The sequence below is a fragment of the Melanerpes formicivorus genome, unplaced genomic scaffold (genome assembly GCF_026170545.1).
Source record: "Melanerpes formicivorus ecotype bairdi unplaced genomic scaffold, bMelFor1.0.p_v2 SCAF_17, whole genome shotgun sequence".
NCBI classification, from domain to species: Eukaryota; Metazoa; Chordata; class Aves; order Piciformes; family Picidae; genus Melanerpes; species Melanerpes formicivorus.
In genome coordinates, this window is record NW_027142369.1 from 15819658 (window position 1) to 15834609 (window position 14952).

General features: G+C 41.4%; 1 protein-coding gene across 7 annotated transcripts in view; it reads left to right on the top strand.

Annotated features, from left to right (window-relative positions):
* Window positions 1-14952, top strand: part of NIN (ninein) — an 85282-nt gene that overhangs the window by 64849 nt on the left and 5481 nt on the right. For 4 of the 7 annotated variants that reach the window (XM_068149114.1, XM_068149113.1, XM_068149121.1 and 1 more), the window contains 4 exons: window positions 794-943; window positions 2284-2382; window positions 6286-6477; window positions 14519-14632. In XM_068149114.1, coding sequence (XP_068005215.1) covers window positions 794-943; window positions 2284-2382; window positions 6286-6477; window positions 14519-14632 — 555 coding nt within the window. Of the gene's footprint in view, window positions 1-793; window positions 944-2283; window positions 2383-3519; window positions 3581-6285; window positions 6478-9336; window positions 9384-11129; window positions 11358-14518; window positions 14633-14952 lie in introns of those variants that run through there. The other 3 variants (XM_068149116.1, XM_068149117.1, XM_068149118.1) reach the window with 3 other exon arrangements.

A 14952-nucleotide genomic window follows, 5' to 3' on the forward strand; every position in this document is an offset into this window, starting at 1 on the left:
ATTCCAGAAGAGGAATGTTGCTCATTAGTTTTCAATAGAAACGTTTGCAGAAAGAACACATCATAGATGAGTTTTCCTTTATATCTGCTCTGAATATGCAGACACTCTTATGATGTTTCAAATAGCTCTTTTAAAGAGAAAATCCTAGTAACTCATGTCCAAGATTCTGCTCTGACTTGGAGTTAAGGCTCTTCAGTTCTTTCAGAAAAAACTTAATATTCTGATCATTCCCCATGTCCAATTTCTTGGCTTACAGTATTAGGCAGGTTATGGGGAGGAGGAATCACAGAATGGTTTGGGTTGGAAGGGACCTGCTAGATCATCTAGTTCCAACCACTGCTGCCATGGGCAGGAACACCTTCCACTAGACCAGGTTGCTCAAGGCCTGCCTCATCTACCTTGGCCATGAACACTGGGTAACCTGTTTCAAGATGCTCAAAGCTCGAATGTCAAAAATACACCAGAATCTGCTGTGAGTCCAAAATTAGTTGGTATTTTATGTGAGGTGGCTCACCACCCTCATGGGGAAGAATTTCTTCCTGATGTCTAATCACAGTCAAGCCTTTTCCAGTTTGAAGCCATCACCTGTTGTCCTGTCACTCTATGTCTTTGTAAAAAGTCCTTCCCCAGCTCTCCTGTAGCCCTTTTCAAATTCTGGAAGGCTGTGAGAAGATCTTACCAGAGCCTTCTCTTCTTTAAGCTAAATAGTCCCAACTCCCTTAGCTTGTCTTCATAGTGGGAGGGGGATGCTCCAGCATTTTTTTCCTCATCTGTTCTCCTCTGGTCTCTTTAGATGCGACAGCTGGAATCTACAGTCCTTTCCCTAAAGCACCAAAAGCATCAAAGCCAGTCGGGTATCGTCAAAGCCATAGAGCAAGAGAAGTTAAGCTTGAAGAGAGAATGTGAACAGCTTCAGAAGGAGCTGTCATCTGCAAACAGGAAGGTTGGTTTCAGATGGTGAATATGCGGCTCAATGCAGTACTTCACCATCCCTAAGCATTAAGGTGAAAGCTGTAATTTTCTTTTTCTTCATAGAATCATATTATAGAATGGGCTTGAGTTGGAAGGGACACTAAAGATCATCTAGTTCCAGCCCCACTGCCCTGACCAGGGACACTTTCCATTTAACCAAGTTGCTCAAAGCCTCGTTCAACCTGGTCTTAAACACGTCCAGGAATGAGGCATCCACAACTTCTCTGGGGAACCCATTCCAGTGTCTCATCACCCTCACAGTAAAGAACAATTTCTTAATGTCCAGTCTAAATCTACCCTGACATAGGTTAAAGCATTTATTCCTGAGCTTTGAGTTCTTTACCTCTCAGGAATACTTGTCCCAAGGAACTGAGTATCTTGTGTGTTTCTGCAGAGCATGCAGGGTAGAAGTTTGTGACAAAATGATATGAGACTTGTAGTCACTGCAGACACTTCAGTAGTAGAAAATGGGAACCATGCTGAAGTGCTCTGCAATATGCAGCACTTGTATGTCAGAATTACCACTTTTAGACTAAAAATCAGTTAGTCTGCTTGTTCTTTTGATCTTGTCAGATTTAGAGAATCATAGAATGGTTTGGGTTGGAAGAGACCTTAAATATCATCTAGTTTCAAGCCCCCTGCACTGGTAAGGACACCTTCCACTATCCCAGGTTGCTCAAGGCCTTATCCAGCCTGGCTTTGAACACTTCCAGGGAGGGGGCATCCATGACCTCCCTGGGCAACCTGTTCCAGTGTCTCACCACCCTCACTGGAAAGAATTTCTTCCTAATATCCAGTCTAAACCTCCCCTTTTCCATCCTGAATCTATTCTGTCTCATCCTGTCACAACAAGCCCTTGTAAAAAGTCCCTCTCCACCTTTCTTGTAGTCCCCTTCAGGTACTGGAAGGCTGCTGGTCTTCTGGAGCCTTCTCGTCTCCAGGCTGAACAGCCCTAACTCCTATAGCCTGTCCTTATAGGGGAGGTGCTCCAGCCCTCTGATCATCTTCATGAGCTCTTCTGGACCTGCTCTAACAGTTCAATGTCCCTCTTATGCTGGGGGCACCAGAACTGGACTCAGTATTCCAGGTGGGGTCTCAGGAGAGCAGAGTGGAGAGGTCGATGGTGTGTGACATGGTCTCAGACATCACTTGCATCAAAGCTTTACACTTATCCAAATACTTATGTCTTTGAGCCTTGAATTTTTGTGATGTGCAGTGATTCATGACTTGCATGGCGAAGGAGGGGAAAAAAAAAAAAAAAGAGATAAAATAATCTCCTGTTTTTCTAAAGAACTTTCTTGTCTTTAATAGATCAGTCAGATGAATTCTCTGGAACGCGAGCTGGAAACCAGCTCAGAAAATGAAGGGCTAAGGAAAAAGCAAGTCAAACTGGATGATCAGTTAATGGAGGTACTTTTCCATCAGTGTTGGCTGTACTGAATGATGTGGGGCTTTATGACTAGCTCGCTGAATCTGTGGATTCATTTAAGCACAACTCCTAGGTGTGTAGGAACAGAGGAAACTAATCCAAACTAGCGGAATTAATCTCCCCTAATCTCACCTTTCATGATCAAGCTACATGACAAACATGCCAGAAGACTTCAGATATCAAAACGTGAAGAAATTTGTTTCTGTGCTGGAGGCAAGGCTAAGGCTTCCCCAACCCTTCCTAAAATGTCTAACCTCCAGTTTCCTAACTAATATTTGTCTAATGCTGCTTGTAACATAGGAACCTGCTTTTATTTACTGAGTTAAATTGTTGAATTTAAGCCTTCCTGGTTTATCTATATTGGATAAATCAACAATTTACACAACTTACTAGTACTTGCTATTAATCTAAAAGCAGGAGTGAGAACTTCACTTGAGATTCTTCCAAAGTATGCTGTTCAATGTGGATGTTCAGTTCTGCTGGAGATGGACCATGCTGGATGTTAGGGAAACTGCACAATTCCTGGGTGTCCTGGCTTAACTATGTTGTGTATCTCTCAAGGTCAGGCTAGACCTCTGAGCTGTCTCTCAGCAGTCGTGCCTAAACTTGATGTTCTGGATTTGAATTTAAAACATAATCTAAGGGGGGGAAAAAGGAAACACAAATCAGTACATTTTTGGCTTGTTCCATAAATCAAAGCAGCTTCTAGATGAGGCATTTTTAAAAGACTTCATCTTTTTCAGCAAGAGAGCAAATGGGGAACATGTTATGCTGAATGTCCAAAGTAATTAGCTATAAAATTGCTAATTTCATTAGAAGAGATGAGATTTTTCTGACAAGTTACTGACAAGAGTGTTTGTATGCTCTCTGCTTTTATTTTTTTTATGGTCTTAATTAAGCTCTGGGAACATTCCAAACACTGTCAAACTCTTTACTGTGAACACCAAGCATGGAATTGTGGGGTTTTCCTAAAACTACTAGTTCAAACACAAAGGACTCTTGTTACTCCTGTTTAACCTTTTCCAGGCAGGTGTGTTTAACATTTGCTTAGCACTTTGTGACTTCTAATGTTCTCTTTTGTGCCTCTTCTCCGTTTTCTTCGTGGCTAACCTGCCTAGAACTCAGTGGTTGGAACTAGCAGAGAAGGGTGCAGTTCTCTTTCTGAAATAGTGTGCGAAGGTAGAGCAATTGTTTTCAATGTTAATACCATGGCATGGAGGAAAAAAACAAACCAAACCACACCACATTTCTTTTCTTTTATGGATTTCTTTTTATTTATTCCATGCATCTTTTAAGGAAAAGAAGCCACTATTCATTTTAACATCAAACTCAGGTGCACTAAATTTCTGTGGGTAGTGTGTTGTGTGTTTTGGATTCTATGCTCAAAGTTGAACGCTTGCCATGAAAATGGAGAGAAATCACCAACTGTAGTCCAAAGAATTTAAACTGACGGTAAAAAAAAAATGAAAAGTGGCTCTACCCCTTCCTTCATAACCCACTGGCTGTGAAGCTTGAAGGTGTTTGCATATTTACCTCTGATACCTGCATGCTTTTTTTTCCACCAGGCTGTCAAATGTTTCTTCAATATTAAATGATATGTGATCAGTGTCATCCCAAATAGTTTAGCAAGTTCATTATTACTCCACTTGCTTTCTCAGGTGAATACACCCAGCATATTCATTAGCCACACAACTGGTATTTATTTTTGAGATGTTAACATTAATTAAACTGTTTCTTCAGCTCTTTCATTAGATACTTGAGTGCTTCACAGCATTACAGGAAACCCTAAAAAGAAATATAAATAAATCATAGAATTAAGGTTGGAAAAGACTTCCAAGGTCATTAAGTCCAGCCTTCCAACCAATACCTGCATGAGCGGTAGGGCATGCCCAGAATCATTTAAGCTGGAAAAGACCTCTAAGGTCATCAATTCCAACTGTAACCCAACTACCATGACCACTAGGCCATGTCCCAAAGTGCCACATCTACTGCTTTTTTGAACACCTCCACAAGCTTCCTGGGCAGCCTGTTCCAATGTCTGGCCACTCTTTCAGTAAAAACATTCTTCCTAATATCCAGTCTAAACCTCCCCTGGTGCAATCTGAAGCCATTTCCTCTTATCCTATCACTTAATAGAAGAGACCAGTACCAGTCTCACTACAACCTCCTTTCAGCTAGTTGTAGAGAGCAATAAGGTCTCCTCCTCCTCCTCTTCAGGCTAACCAATTCCATCAAAACCTCATTATTTTCACTGTTTATGAATTGCTCCTTTACAAGTTGATTCGAGAGAACTTCTTGATTAGCTTAAGAAAACCCCAACCCAACCAACCAACAGAACAGTTTTATTTTAAAGTACTTATAAAGCTATTTTCTGTTTCCCTGGGCCAACAGAGATGTACAGATGTAATACAGCCAGAAGAGCTGCACCACTATGAAAAATACTTATGGTTATTTAATAATAGCTGATATATGACTACAAATAGTGACCTTAATTCCACCACTCGTGAAAGACAATGAAACCCATTATGCCTTTTCCTAAGGGAACAGAGAAATGGGTTTGAAATAACAGTGGCAATTTTGTGATGTGATCAGCTGAACTTTATGGGAAGAAAGGACTAATCTTACACACATTCAAGTCATAAATCAGCTTCTCTGAAGCATCAGGAGTTTTACTGTACACTCCTGAGATATTCTTAAACATTACTTTAGTAGAGAAAAATGCCACATTGTTTCATACATCCATCTTAGCTTTTAATGCTGCCTGAAAGTCCATCTAATGCTGGGCCAGTTTATCCAAGCTGGGCTCTTGTGGTTGCAAGGTTACCACAGTAAGGCACTGCCAGAAATGTCTCTTTCCTAGCCACCCATCCAGTAAATGACAGAGCACTTGCTGGGGAAGGTAAATTGCTTGGGACAAGCCTGTTCTGAGGTACTTGCTTTGCTCTAGCCAGGACTATTAGGAATGAGATCCTCTTGTTCCACATGAGAAATCTAGTTTTCACAGAATCACTAAGTGGGGTTGGAAGGGACCTTTGGGGATCTAGTCCACCACCCTTGCTAAAGCAGGGTCCACACAGCAGGTTGCCCAGGAGCACAATGTCCAGGTGGGTTTGGAATCTCTCCAGAGAAGCAGACTCCACAACCTCTCTGGGCAGCCTGCTCCAGGGCTCCAGCACTCTCACACCAGAGAAGTTTCTCCTCTTGTTCTAATGGAACCTCCTGGGTTCCAGTTTGTGCCTGTTGCCCCTAGTCCTGTCTCTGGGCACCACTGAGAAGAGTATGGCCCCATCCACCTACACCCCTCCCTTTAGCTCTTGCTGAGCATTGAGAAGATTTCTCTCTCAAGCTGCTCTTCTCCTGGCTAAAAAGTCCTATGTCTCTCAGCCTTTCCTTCCCACAGAGATGTTCCAGGCCCCTCAGCATCTTGGGTATCCTCTGGACTCTGTCCAGTAGTTCTCTGTCTCTTGAACTGATGAGCCCAGAACTGGGATACCATACTGCAGGTGTAGCCTTGTTAGGGCAGAGTTGGAGGGGCAGGAGAATCTCCCTGATCTGCTGGCCACACTCTTCTTAATGCACCCTAGGAGACCAGTGGCCTTCTTGACCACAAGTGCTCATTGCTGGCTCATGGTGAACTTGTCCACCAGCACTCCCAGGTCCTTCTCTGCAGTGCTCCTTTCCATCAGGTCACCCCTCACCTGTACTGGTGCAGGGATTATTCCTCCCCAGGTGCAGGACCTGACACTTGCCCTGGTTGAACTTCATGAGGTTCCCTTCTGCCCAGCTCTCCAGCATACAATTGTTCACAAGTACATCACCAAAAGATACCTTGTGTGAAGGGCAGTGCTACTTTCTCCTGATGGCTGCCTGACTTTACTCTCCAGATGCTCCACTCCAGCACCAGTGCGATGCTTAGCCAATCTCCGCACTCCCGGGAACTCCAGCAGCAAGGCTGTGCTATGGTGCCCAAGGAACAGTTCCTGCAGCTCCAACACCAGCTACTACAAGCAGAGAGGAGTCGTCAACGTCTTCAGGAAGAACTTGAAAGTCGACCTTCTGAAACAAACATGCAACAGGTAAAACTCTCATTTCTCTGCAGGCTCCAGCTTTGAAAGAGCGTCTGGTTAGTTTCCTCCTTTGCTCAGTTCTGATGAGATCCATTCTCTGTTTATGCCAGTTCAAAACTTAATTAAAAATCCACTTTTATCCAAGATGGGTACAAACCAAACCTTGGTTATTTAGCATCTTGACCTTGAGCCATAGCTTAATCCTGAATCACTCCCATCCACATTCAACTGGCTTTTCTCCTCCTGATCCGTGGGCAGTAAATGTTTATAGAGGGATTTGGTTTTTTCTGTGTTTTCCTTTCTTTATCCAACATCCATGTCTGGAACCATTCTTTTCAAAATATCATTCTTACCATATATTGCACAAGCACAAATTCATCACACATAAAACACTGGTGTGGGCTGTTGCTGTCCCTGTGGAGCTCTCTCAGCTGTAGCAGAGCAGAATGCAAACAAATTAATCCTTTTTATAAGGTCAGCCTTATCTTCATGATTTGGCTGTAAGACAAGCTGTTTGCAGAATGTTGTTACTGGTCGAGGCCCTGTCCCTGGAGACATTGGACAGGTTGGACTCGATGATCCTTGAGGTCTCTTCCAACCTTTGTGATACTGTGATACATTCAAGATCAGGGTTGATGTGGCTGTGGCAGCCTGATGTAGTTGGAGGTAACCCTGCTCACTGCAGGGCAGTTGGACCCTTAGAGAGTCTCTTCCAACCTGATGCAATCTGTGGACCTGTGAAACTTCAACATTTTGCATTCCTGAGGAACACCAGCAAACTCCAAGGAAAATTACAACCACTGCATGCACTGGGCAGAGTCACTTTTAGTATAGTTTTGGGGGGGTTAAGATGTAAAACTGAATTATAGGCAATATATAGAACAGTATGCATCTCTCATAGTAAAATTCAGCTTGGGGACTAGGTTTGCCAAATGACTCTTCAAAAAAAGTAAGTGACTTTTGAAGCTTTGTCTCAGGACCCAGGTCTTAAAAAGTTTTACAACTTTATGAGAAAAGATAAAGCTCCAAGTAACTTATGTAAATTATTAACACTGGCAGTGCTGGGTTGATGGTTGGAGTTGATCCTAAAGGTCTCTTACAACCTTAACAATTCTATGATTACTCTGTTAGCAGAAAAAACCAAACCCTTCAAACTGTAAATTCAGATTGCAGTTACACTTTTTAAAAATACTGACTCCTTATAGCTCAAAAACCTTTCAGTAGGCTCAGTACTGAGTTACATTAGAGCCAGCAATGTGCTCTTGTCATGAGAGGTTCTCCTCCATTCTATTCTGCCCTAATGAGGCCATATCTGGAATATTCCGTCCAGTTCTGGGCTCATCAGTTCAAGTAGGACAAGGAACTACTGGAGAGAGTCCAGTGGAGGCTACCAAGATGCTGAGGGGCCTGGAGCATCTCTGTCAGAAGGAAAGGCTGAGAGACATGGGGCTGTTTAGCCTGGAGAAGAGCAGCTTGAGAGGGGAACCTTCTCATTCCTCAGCAAGAGCTAAAGGGGGGGTGTAGGAGGCTGGGGCCAGACTCTTCTCGGTGGTGCCTAGAGATGGGTCAAGGGGCAATGGGCACAAACTGGAACCCAGGAGGCTCCATTAGAACAGGAGGAGTAACTTCTTTGGTGTGAGGGTGCTGGAGCCCTGGAGCAGGCTGCTTCTCTGGAGAGATTCCGAACCTGCCTCGACATTGTGCTCCTGGGCAACCTGCTGTGTGGAACCTGCTTTATCAGGGAGGTTGGACTGGATGATCTCCAGAGGTCCTATCCAACCCCCACCACTCAGTGATTTTATATTCCAGAAAAAAGGTATTATGAAGAGAGAGTGTATACAGTCACAGTTCCTATAACTTCAAAGTGTAATGTGAAAAGAACACCTCCCTGAAGCTGTTGAAGGCCTTTTGCAACCTGACCAAATAGAAGGTATCCCCATCCATGGCAGTGGGGTTGAAACTAGATCATCTTTAAAGTCCTTTCCAACCCAAACCATTCTAAGAATCAATTAAAAAAATCACTCAGTTGTAAGGTTCTCTTTCACCTGAGTCCTGACTGAATTCCATTCCTGCAGGCTAATGTACTTATCAGTTGCAGTGCTAAGCAGAGAGTATGCAGCTGAGGTTGGAAATCAGTAAAAGCCCAATTACAGCAGCTGCAGCAAATGAATATGCTGTGTTATTGCATTAGGAGTGATGACTCTGTCATTTTGCCTTTGATAGCCTGAGGGACATATTGCAAGCTAGGCACGTCCTGGAACTTGTCCTTCTACAGATAAAGCATTTCTGTGCTCTTCCTGTAAAAGCTTTTTTCCTGTGGAAAGCTTCATAAATTTTAAACTGCTTTCAGAGAGGCTTTGCAAATATTTGCTGTCAATGCAGTAATGCACTTAATTATTTTCATTTTTTAAAATTGTTTTTGTTTGGGTTGGGCTTTTGGGGGTTTTGTTTAGGGCTTTTTAGTTCGTTTGGGTTTTTTCTGTTTGTTTGGGATTTTGGTTTTTTTTTTTTTCTTGGAGGTTTTTTGGTTATTTTATTGTGTGGTTTTTTTCTGTTGGTTGATGGTTTTTTGGTGTTTTTTTCACTTTTTTCGTGTGTGTGTTTTTTAATTTAAGTGACTGGATAATCCAGTTTATAAAACCTCCTGCAGCTTTCCTCATGGGCATTACTAAATGACCTTCTAGAATCATTATTAAGCACATGCATTCTACCACTAAAAGGCCAGGTTTGTTTCAGTTTGTCTCAACTTTGATGTTTCTGTAAGCACATCTTGCTTTAATTCTCGTTGTTGATTTGTTTTTCTTCATCATCCTGATTTCTAAGGTTAACATCTAGTTGAGCTTATGTCCATTTTAATGTCCTCTTTAGCACCTTGAAAAATTGCATCCTAATCCCTCTTCATCATCTTTTCACCAGTGAGTACACCACCAGGTTATCTCCATGCTTTCTGTGTCAGTCTAATTATTTAGTTTTGCTGCTGCTGCTTTGCACTTTGCAGCTTCTTTAGATCCTTCTGTGTAATAAGGTATCCAAAGTTATCCCTCTTCTTCCTGTTTTTTGGAGTTGTGTTCATCATGCTTTGCAGTTTTTATTGCTCTTTTGATCGTGGCTATAATGATTTCTGTTCTCATTCATTTGACATTCAGCCTTGAGATACTCCAAAAACTGCTGCCATGCATTCAAAGTCCACTAAGTTAAAACTCCTGAGCCTTTTATTTTTGCTGTGTTAACCTGTCTGGACTCTTCTGAATTGCAAATGACTTGGTTTTGCTGTGTCTAGTGCTGTGATCCTTCCCTGCTGCACAGTAGCAACTCCTGCACTTGTCCTCATATTCCTTACCCAACAACTAGATGTGGGAACCTGTTAATGACCTCATTTTCCCCTGTGTTCTTTTAGAACCTCTGCTAAGCAATAGTTTTGTTCAGAGTTGCTTGACTGCCCTACTTTCTTCAGCTCTTTATGTCAAAGTTCTGACCAACAGCTTGGAAAGCCTCAGGAAAAGATTTACAGCTAGGTGTGAAATAAAAATAATGTTCCAAGGAGATCAGTTGGACAATGTTTTTCACAGTCTTCAAGATAGAGATATACAAATGTCTGCCACTTTATATGTACTTATTATAATTTTTATTATTGTTTATACATAATAAACTGATATGTTAATATATATGTAAATAAATATATAGAGACAGACTATTTCCTCTGAGAAATTAACTGCTCTGCTAGTTGCAGTTAATGAAAAGGAGGCTGAGGAGACATCTCATTGCTCCCTAAAACTGCCTGAAGTGAGGAAGATGTTGATCTTTTCTCACTGATCACAATGGGTACAACAATAAGAAATGACCTCAAGTTACACCAGGGGAGGTTGGACTTCAGGGAAAAATTCTATACTGAAAGGGTTATCAGAGACTGCCCAGGGAAGTGGTTGAACCTCCATCCCTGGATGTATTTAAAAGCCATTTAGATATGGTGCACAAGATATGGTGTAGTAGTGGCCTTGGTAGAGGTAGATAATGGTTGGACTTGATCTGGAAGGTATTTTTCAACCATAGTGATTCTGTCATGATTTCCACTGACCTTTTTAAATCACCCCAAAACATGGAGCCACTTGAAAGAGTCCTTCCCTCTAGAAAATGCATCCTGAATATTTTTCAGTAGGGCCCAGTGAGAGGACAAGGGGTAATGGGCACAAACCTGACCATAAGGAGTTCCATCTAAACATGAGGAGGAGCTTCTTTAAGGGTGACAGAGCCCTGGAGCAGGCTGCCCAGTGAGGTGGTCGAGTCTCTATCTCTGGAGATAATCAAAACCCACCTGGACATGTTCCTGTATGACCTTCTCTAGGTGAACCTGTCTTGGCAGGGGGGCTGGACACAAATCTCCAGAGGTCCCTTCCAACCCCTATGGTTCTGTGCTTCTGTGAATATCTCTCAATTTACAGATGTGTAGTGCTGATATTTAGAGGAAATATAATCTGTGATACTTTGCATGGGGTTTTGTGTGTGTGTGGTTTTGTTTGTCTTGTGTGGCTTGCTTTGCTTGTATTTGGTGTTGTCTTGGTTTGGGTTTTTTTTTTAATGATTCATACATATTTACAAGAAAAAAAAACACCAAACCTATCTGGATATCAGGGTGAAGTGTCCCACTTGCCTTCTTTCTCTAGGCCTTGCTACCGGAGCAGCGAGCAGTGCATGCAGATTCCTACCGGAGGATCGGGCACCTCTGACAGTTTGGCTGCTTATGATCTCATTCCTTACCATGATAAACACACACAAACACATGAACTGGCATAAGCTGAGAAACTTGAGGATCAAATTTTGTTTGTTGTCTTTTCTTTTGGGTTTTTTTTTCCTTTAAAACAAAACAAAGAGAAAAATAATCGGGGGGGGGGGGGGGGGAACCCAAACCAAACAACAGCAAAACCCCCAACCAATTAAAAAGAAAGTTATAAAAACACCAACAATAACAGGAAAGGAACAAACAAACAAACAAAAGTCTCCACAGTGTTATTTATTTGTCTAGAAGCTATTTTGTTGCAAGTTCATAAGCTGTCTGTTCATTTTATTAATTGTTATTTTATCTGTTGCAAATGCTTCTTATTTATGTTAGTTAAAATGGGGGGGGGCATTCACATTGTGAAAAAGAGACTATTTTTTTTCTCAGATGGTACTAATTTTATATGAGACTTGGAGAAAATCTGGGATATTTATACTGAATTTTTTTTGTGTATAAGATGTATAAACTTTCTACCAGAGAAAAATGACTTTTTTTCTTTTTTTTTTTTTTTTGGATGTAAATGAAAAAATAAAATTTCTCTCCTTTTTCTTTTTTTAAACAGAAAGTCTCTTGTCTTAATAGTGTCAATAGCTCCAGCTTTATGAACAAGATCTGAGATACAATGTGTTTTGATATTGAGGATGATAATAGCTTTGGTACTGAGAATCTCATATTCCAATTGCCATATTTCACTTCAGGGCAGGATTTATAATAGGGGGGTGGGCTTGAGTACATCACAAGATGTGCCAGGCTGGATGTTAGGAAATATTTCTTCACTGAAAGGGTTGCCAAACGTATTGGAATGGTCTGCCCATGGCAGTAGTGGAGTCACCATCCCTGGGGGTGTTCAAGTGCTGTGTGGACCTGGCACTTAGGATATGGCTTAGTGTTGACATTTAGGGCTGGGTTGGAGTGATTGATTGTGAAGGTCTCTTCCAACCAGATATATTCTGTGATCTTTAGCAGATCTACCTGCACAGTCACTATATGGGTAGAATATCTGCTGCTGTGACCATGAAGTGAAAAGGCAATGACAGAAAAGGGAAAGCTAACACACTTTTTTTCTTGGATAATATCCCTTGGTTGCTTTTCTTTTGGTTCAAATTATCAGATGAAACTAGTTTTTTAATATTTTAAGAGACACCCTCTTCCTGAAGGTGGTTGGATGAGCTTTAAGCAACCTGGTCCAGTGGAACATGGCAGGGAATGTTGAAACTAGAATATCTTTAAGGTCCCTTCCAGTCCAAATCATTCTATGAATCAGTAGAACATGTCTTTAAGGCTTCTAATTTTTCTAATTGAGAGCCATGAGCCATATTAACTCTTTGATTTCAAAGACAATTTTGCACCTGTCCTTCTAAAGCCTTTAAAGCCAATTCCTGAGATGACTTCTATGCTATAATATGAAGTTAAACAGAATATTTTCAGATCTACTTCAAGCCAAAAAAATAGGAATCACAGGTACTAAGACAATTACAATTCTTAGTGTCCATTTAATGACTTGTTCAAGGCCACCATGGACATTATGAAGTGAAAGAGTCAGCCATGGTTCTGAATTCCAATCAAATTACAGAAGACAGATGAAAATAACTTGGCTAGAAAATCCCCTGTAAATCCTGCCTTAGTACTTTTTTTAATCCAGAAATCTATCCAGTCCAGCAACCCTGTAAAGCAGCTTCCTGTGACTAATGTAACTTTTTTGTCAGTGTTTTTCACAAGCTAAGTGGTTCTATAACCTCACACATGAAATGATAGAATGGGTTGGGTTGGAAGAGACCTTAAAGATCATCTAGCTCCAACACCCCTGCCATGGGCAGGGACATCTACTTAACCAGGTTGCTCAAGGTCTCATCCAACCTGGTGTTGAACACTTACAGGGTTAGAGCCTTCACAACTTCTCTGGTCAACCAGTGTTTCACCACCCTCAAAGGCAAGAATTTCCTCGTAATATAAAATCTAAATGGAAGTTATTCCAGTTTGAAGCCATTACCCCTCACCCTTTCACTAGATAGAATTTAGTAGTTTCTGGTGTTACAACAAATAAAATACTGAGTGGAGTTCAGTTGATCTCCTCAGGGCATCTTTCTATGGTAGTTTAGATAAGCAACTACCTACCCAAAACACTTTTCTCCATTTTTCATGTGTTCTCCCCAACATGTGTAAAAGTACTTCCGGTTTTGAAGGTATGTTGTTTTGGAGAGAAGGTTGGGCATTCAAAACCTCCCTGGATGTGTTCCTGTGTAATCTCCTTTAAGTGAACCTGCTTTGGCAGGGGATTAGATTCTACGATCTCCAGAGGTCATTTCCAACCTCTACCATTCTGTGACTCTGCTACATTAATAGCTTAGTGGTGGTGCTAGCCAGACATAATTTTTTGGGGCCAAAATCTGCAGCTTTCTAGAGCAGTATTATAGATCATCTTGGCTTTGTCCAGAGCTGCAAGTTCCAGCCCTGCTGGTGACCTTCTGCCTCTTCCAGGCTGATCTCACTGTGTGTTAGTGCTCAAGGTTAATCTTCTCCACTGACTTCCTAGAATTGGAGTAACAAACCATCACTACAATAGAGAATCCTCTTTTCTTGCAGTCAGTGTCCCAAATGCAAACAGGTTTTCTGTAGTCCTTGGGGCTTCTAATTTACTGGGAGAAATTTCACTCAAACATTGGTGTAACAGATCTCTCATGACACTGAGCTACTACGCTTTCAATTAAACTTTGCTCAGGGAAGAAAAAGAGCAGACTCATTTGAGAGTTACTGTTTGGGAATGTTAGTTATTGACAGCTAATCTAAAATACATTTTAAAATCAAGTTTGGGATAATTATGTTCTATTTTTTTCAGGTGTTACTCAGTTTCAGGGGGGCTTGTCATGGGAGCATTGTCAAACAACAGACAATTATGGCCTCACCCTATTTTTTTTTTCCTAAAATGGTGAAGATTTTGATGGGTACTTTGTGAATTATGGCAGCACCTATGAACAGGAAACTATCCAAATCTATCACATTCAAGACAGAAATTAGAATTTTTTAAATCATTTTTTTCTTGCATCTGGTAATTTCAAGTGTAACATACAGTTGGAAAGTTAATTTAATGCTGTGAGTGTTCTTTAAGTGTTGCCATAACTTTTTGCCTCCACAAATGGCTTATTACTTGGGAGTGCCAGCTATTTTCTTAACCATTAAACTGGGGGGTCAGGGGAAAAGAAGAGGCTAGTGAACGTGAATTTGGTTTTGGTGAACTGATTTTCATTAACTGGCTCTCACACACATGTTGCTTTCCAGGGAGGTCATGAGCAGCTTCTAAAAATGATGGAAGAGCGTATGATGGATGTTGAACAGAAACTAAGGCTTGTGAAGAGGCTTCTCCAAGATAAAGTGAATCAGCTCAAGGAACAAGTAAGCATTCATACTCTCTACTTCAAATCATCCCTGTTGCTTCTGTAAACAACTAAGTGAGCAAAAGCTGCCAAGTCACATTTAGGAAAGGAGAAAAGAGAATTTCCTGAAAAGCTCAGACAGGACTATTGTACAGTTATTCATTTCTCTATGACCCTTGTCCCAGCACAGCCCGTGCTTCGTGTGGTTTTCGGGGTTTTGGTTCTTGCCACACTCTGCTTTCTTCAGAAATCCTCAGTACTGAGTTCAGTTTTGAGCCCCTCACTACACAAAAAGACATTGAGTTGCTGGAGTGTGTCCAGAAAGGGGTAATGAAGCTG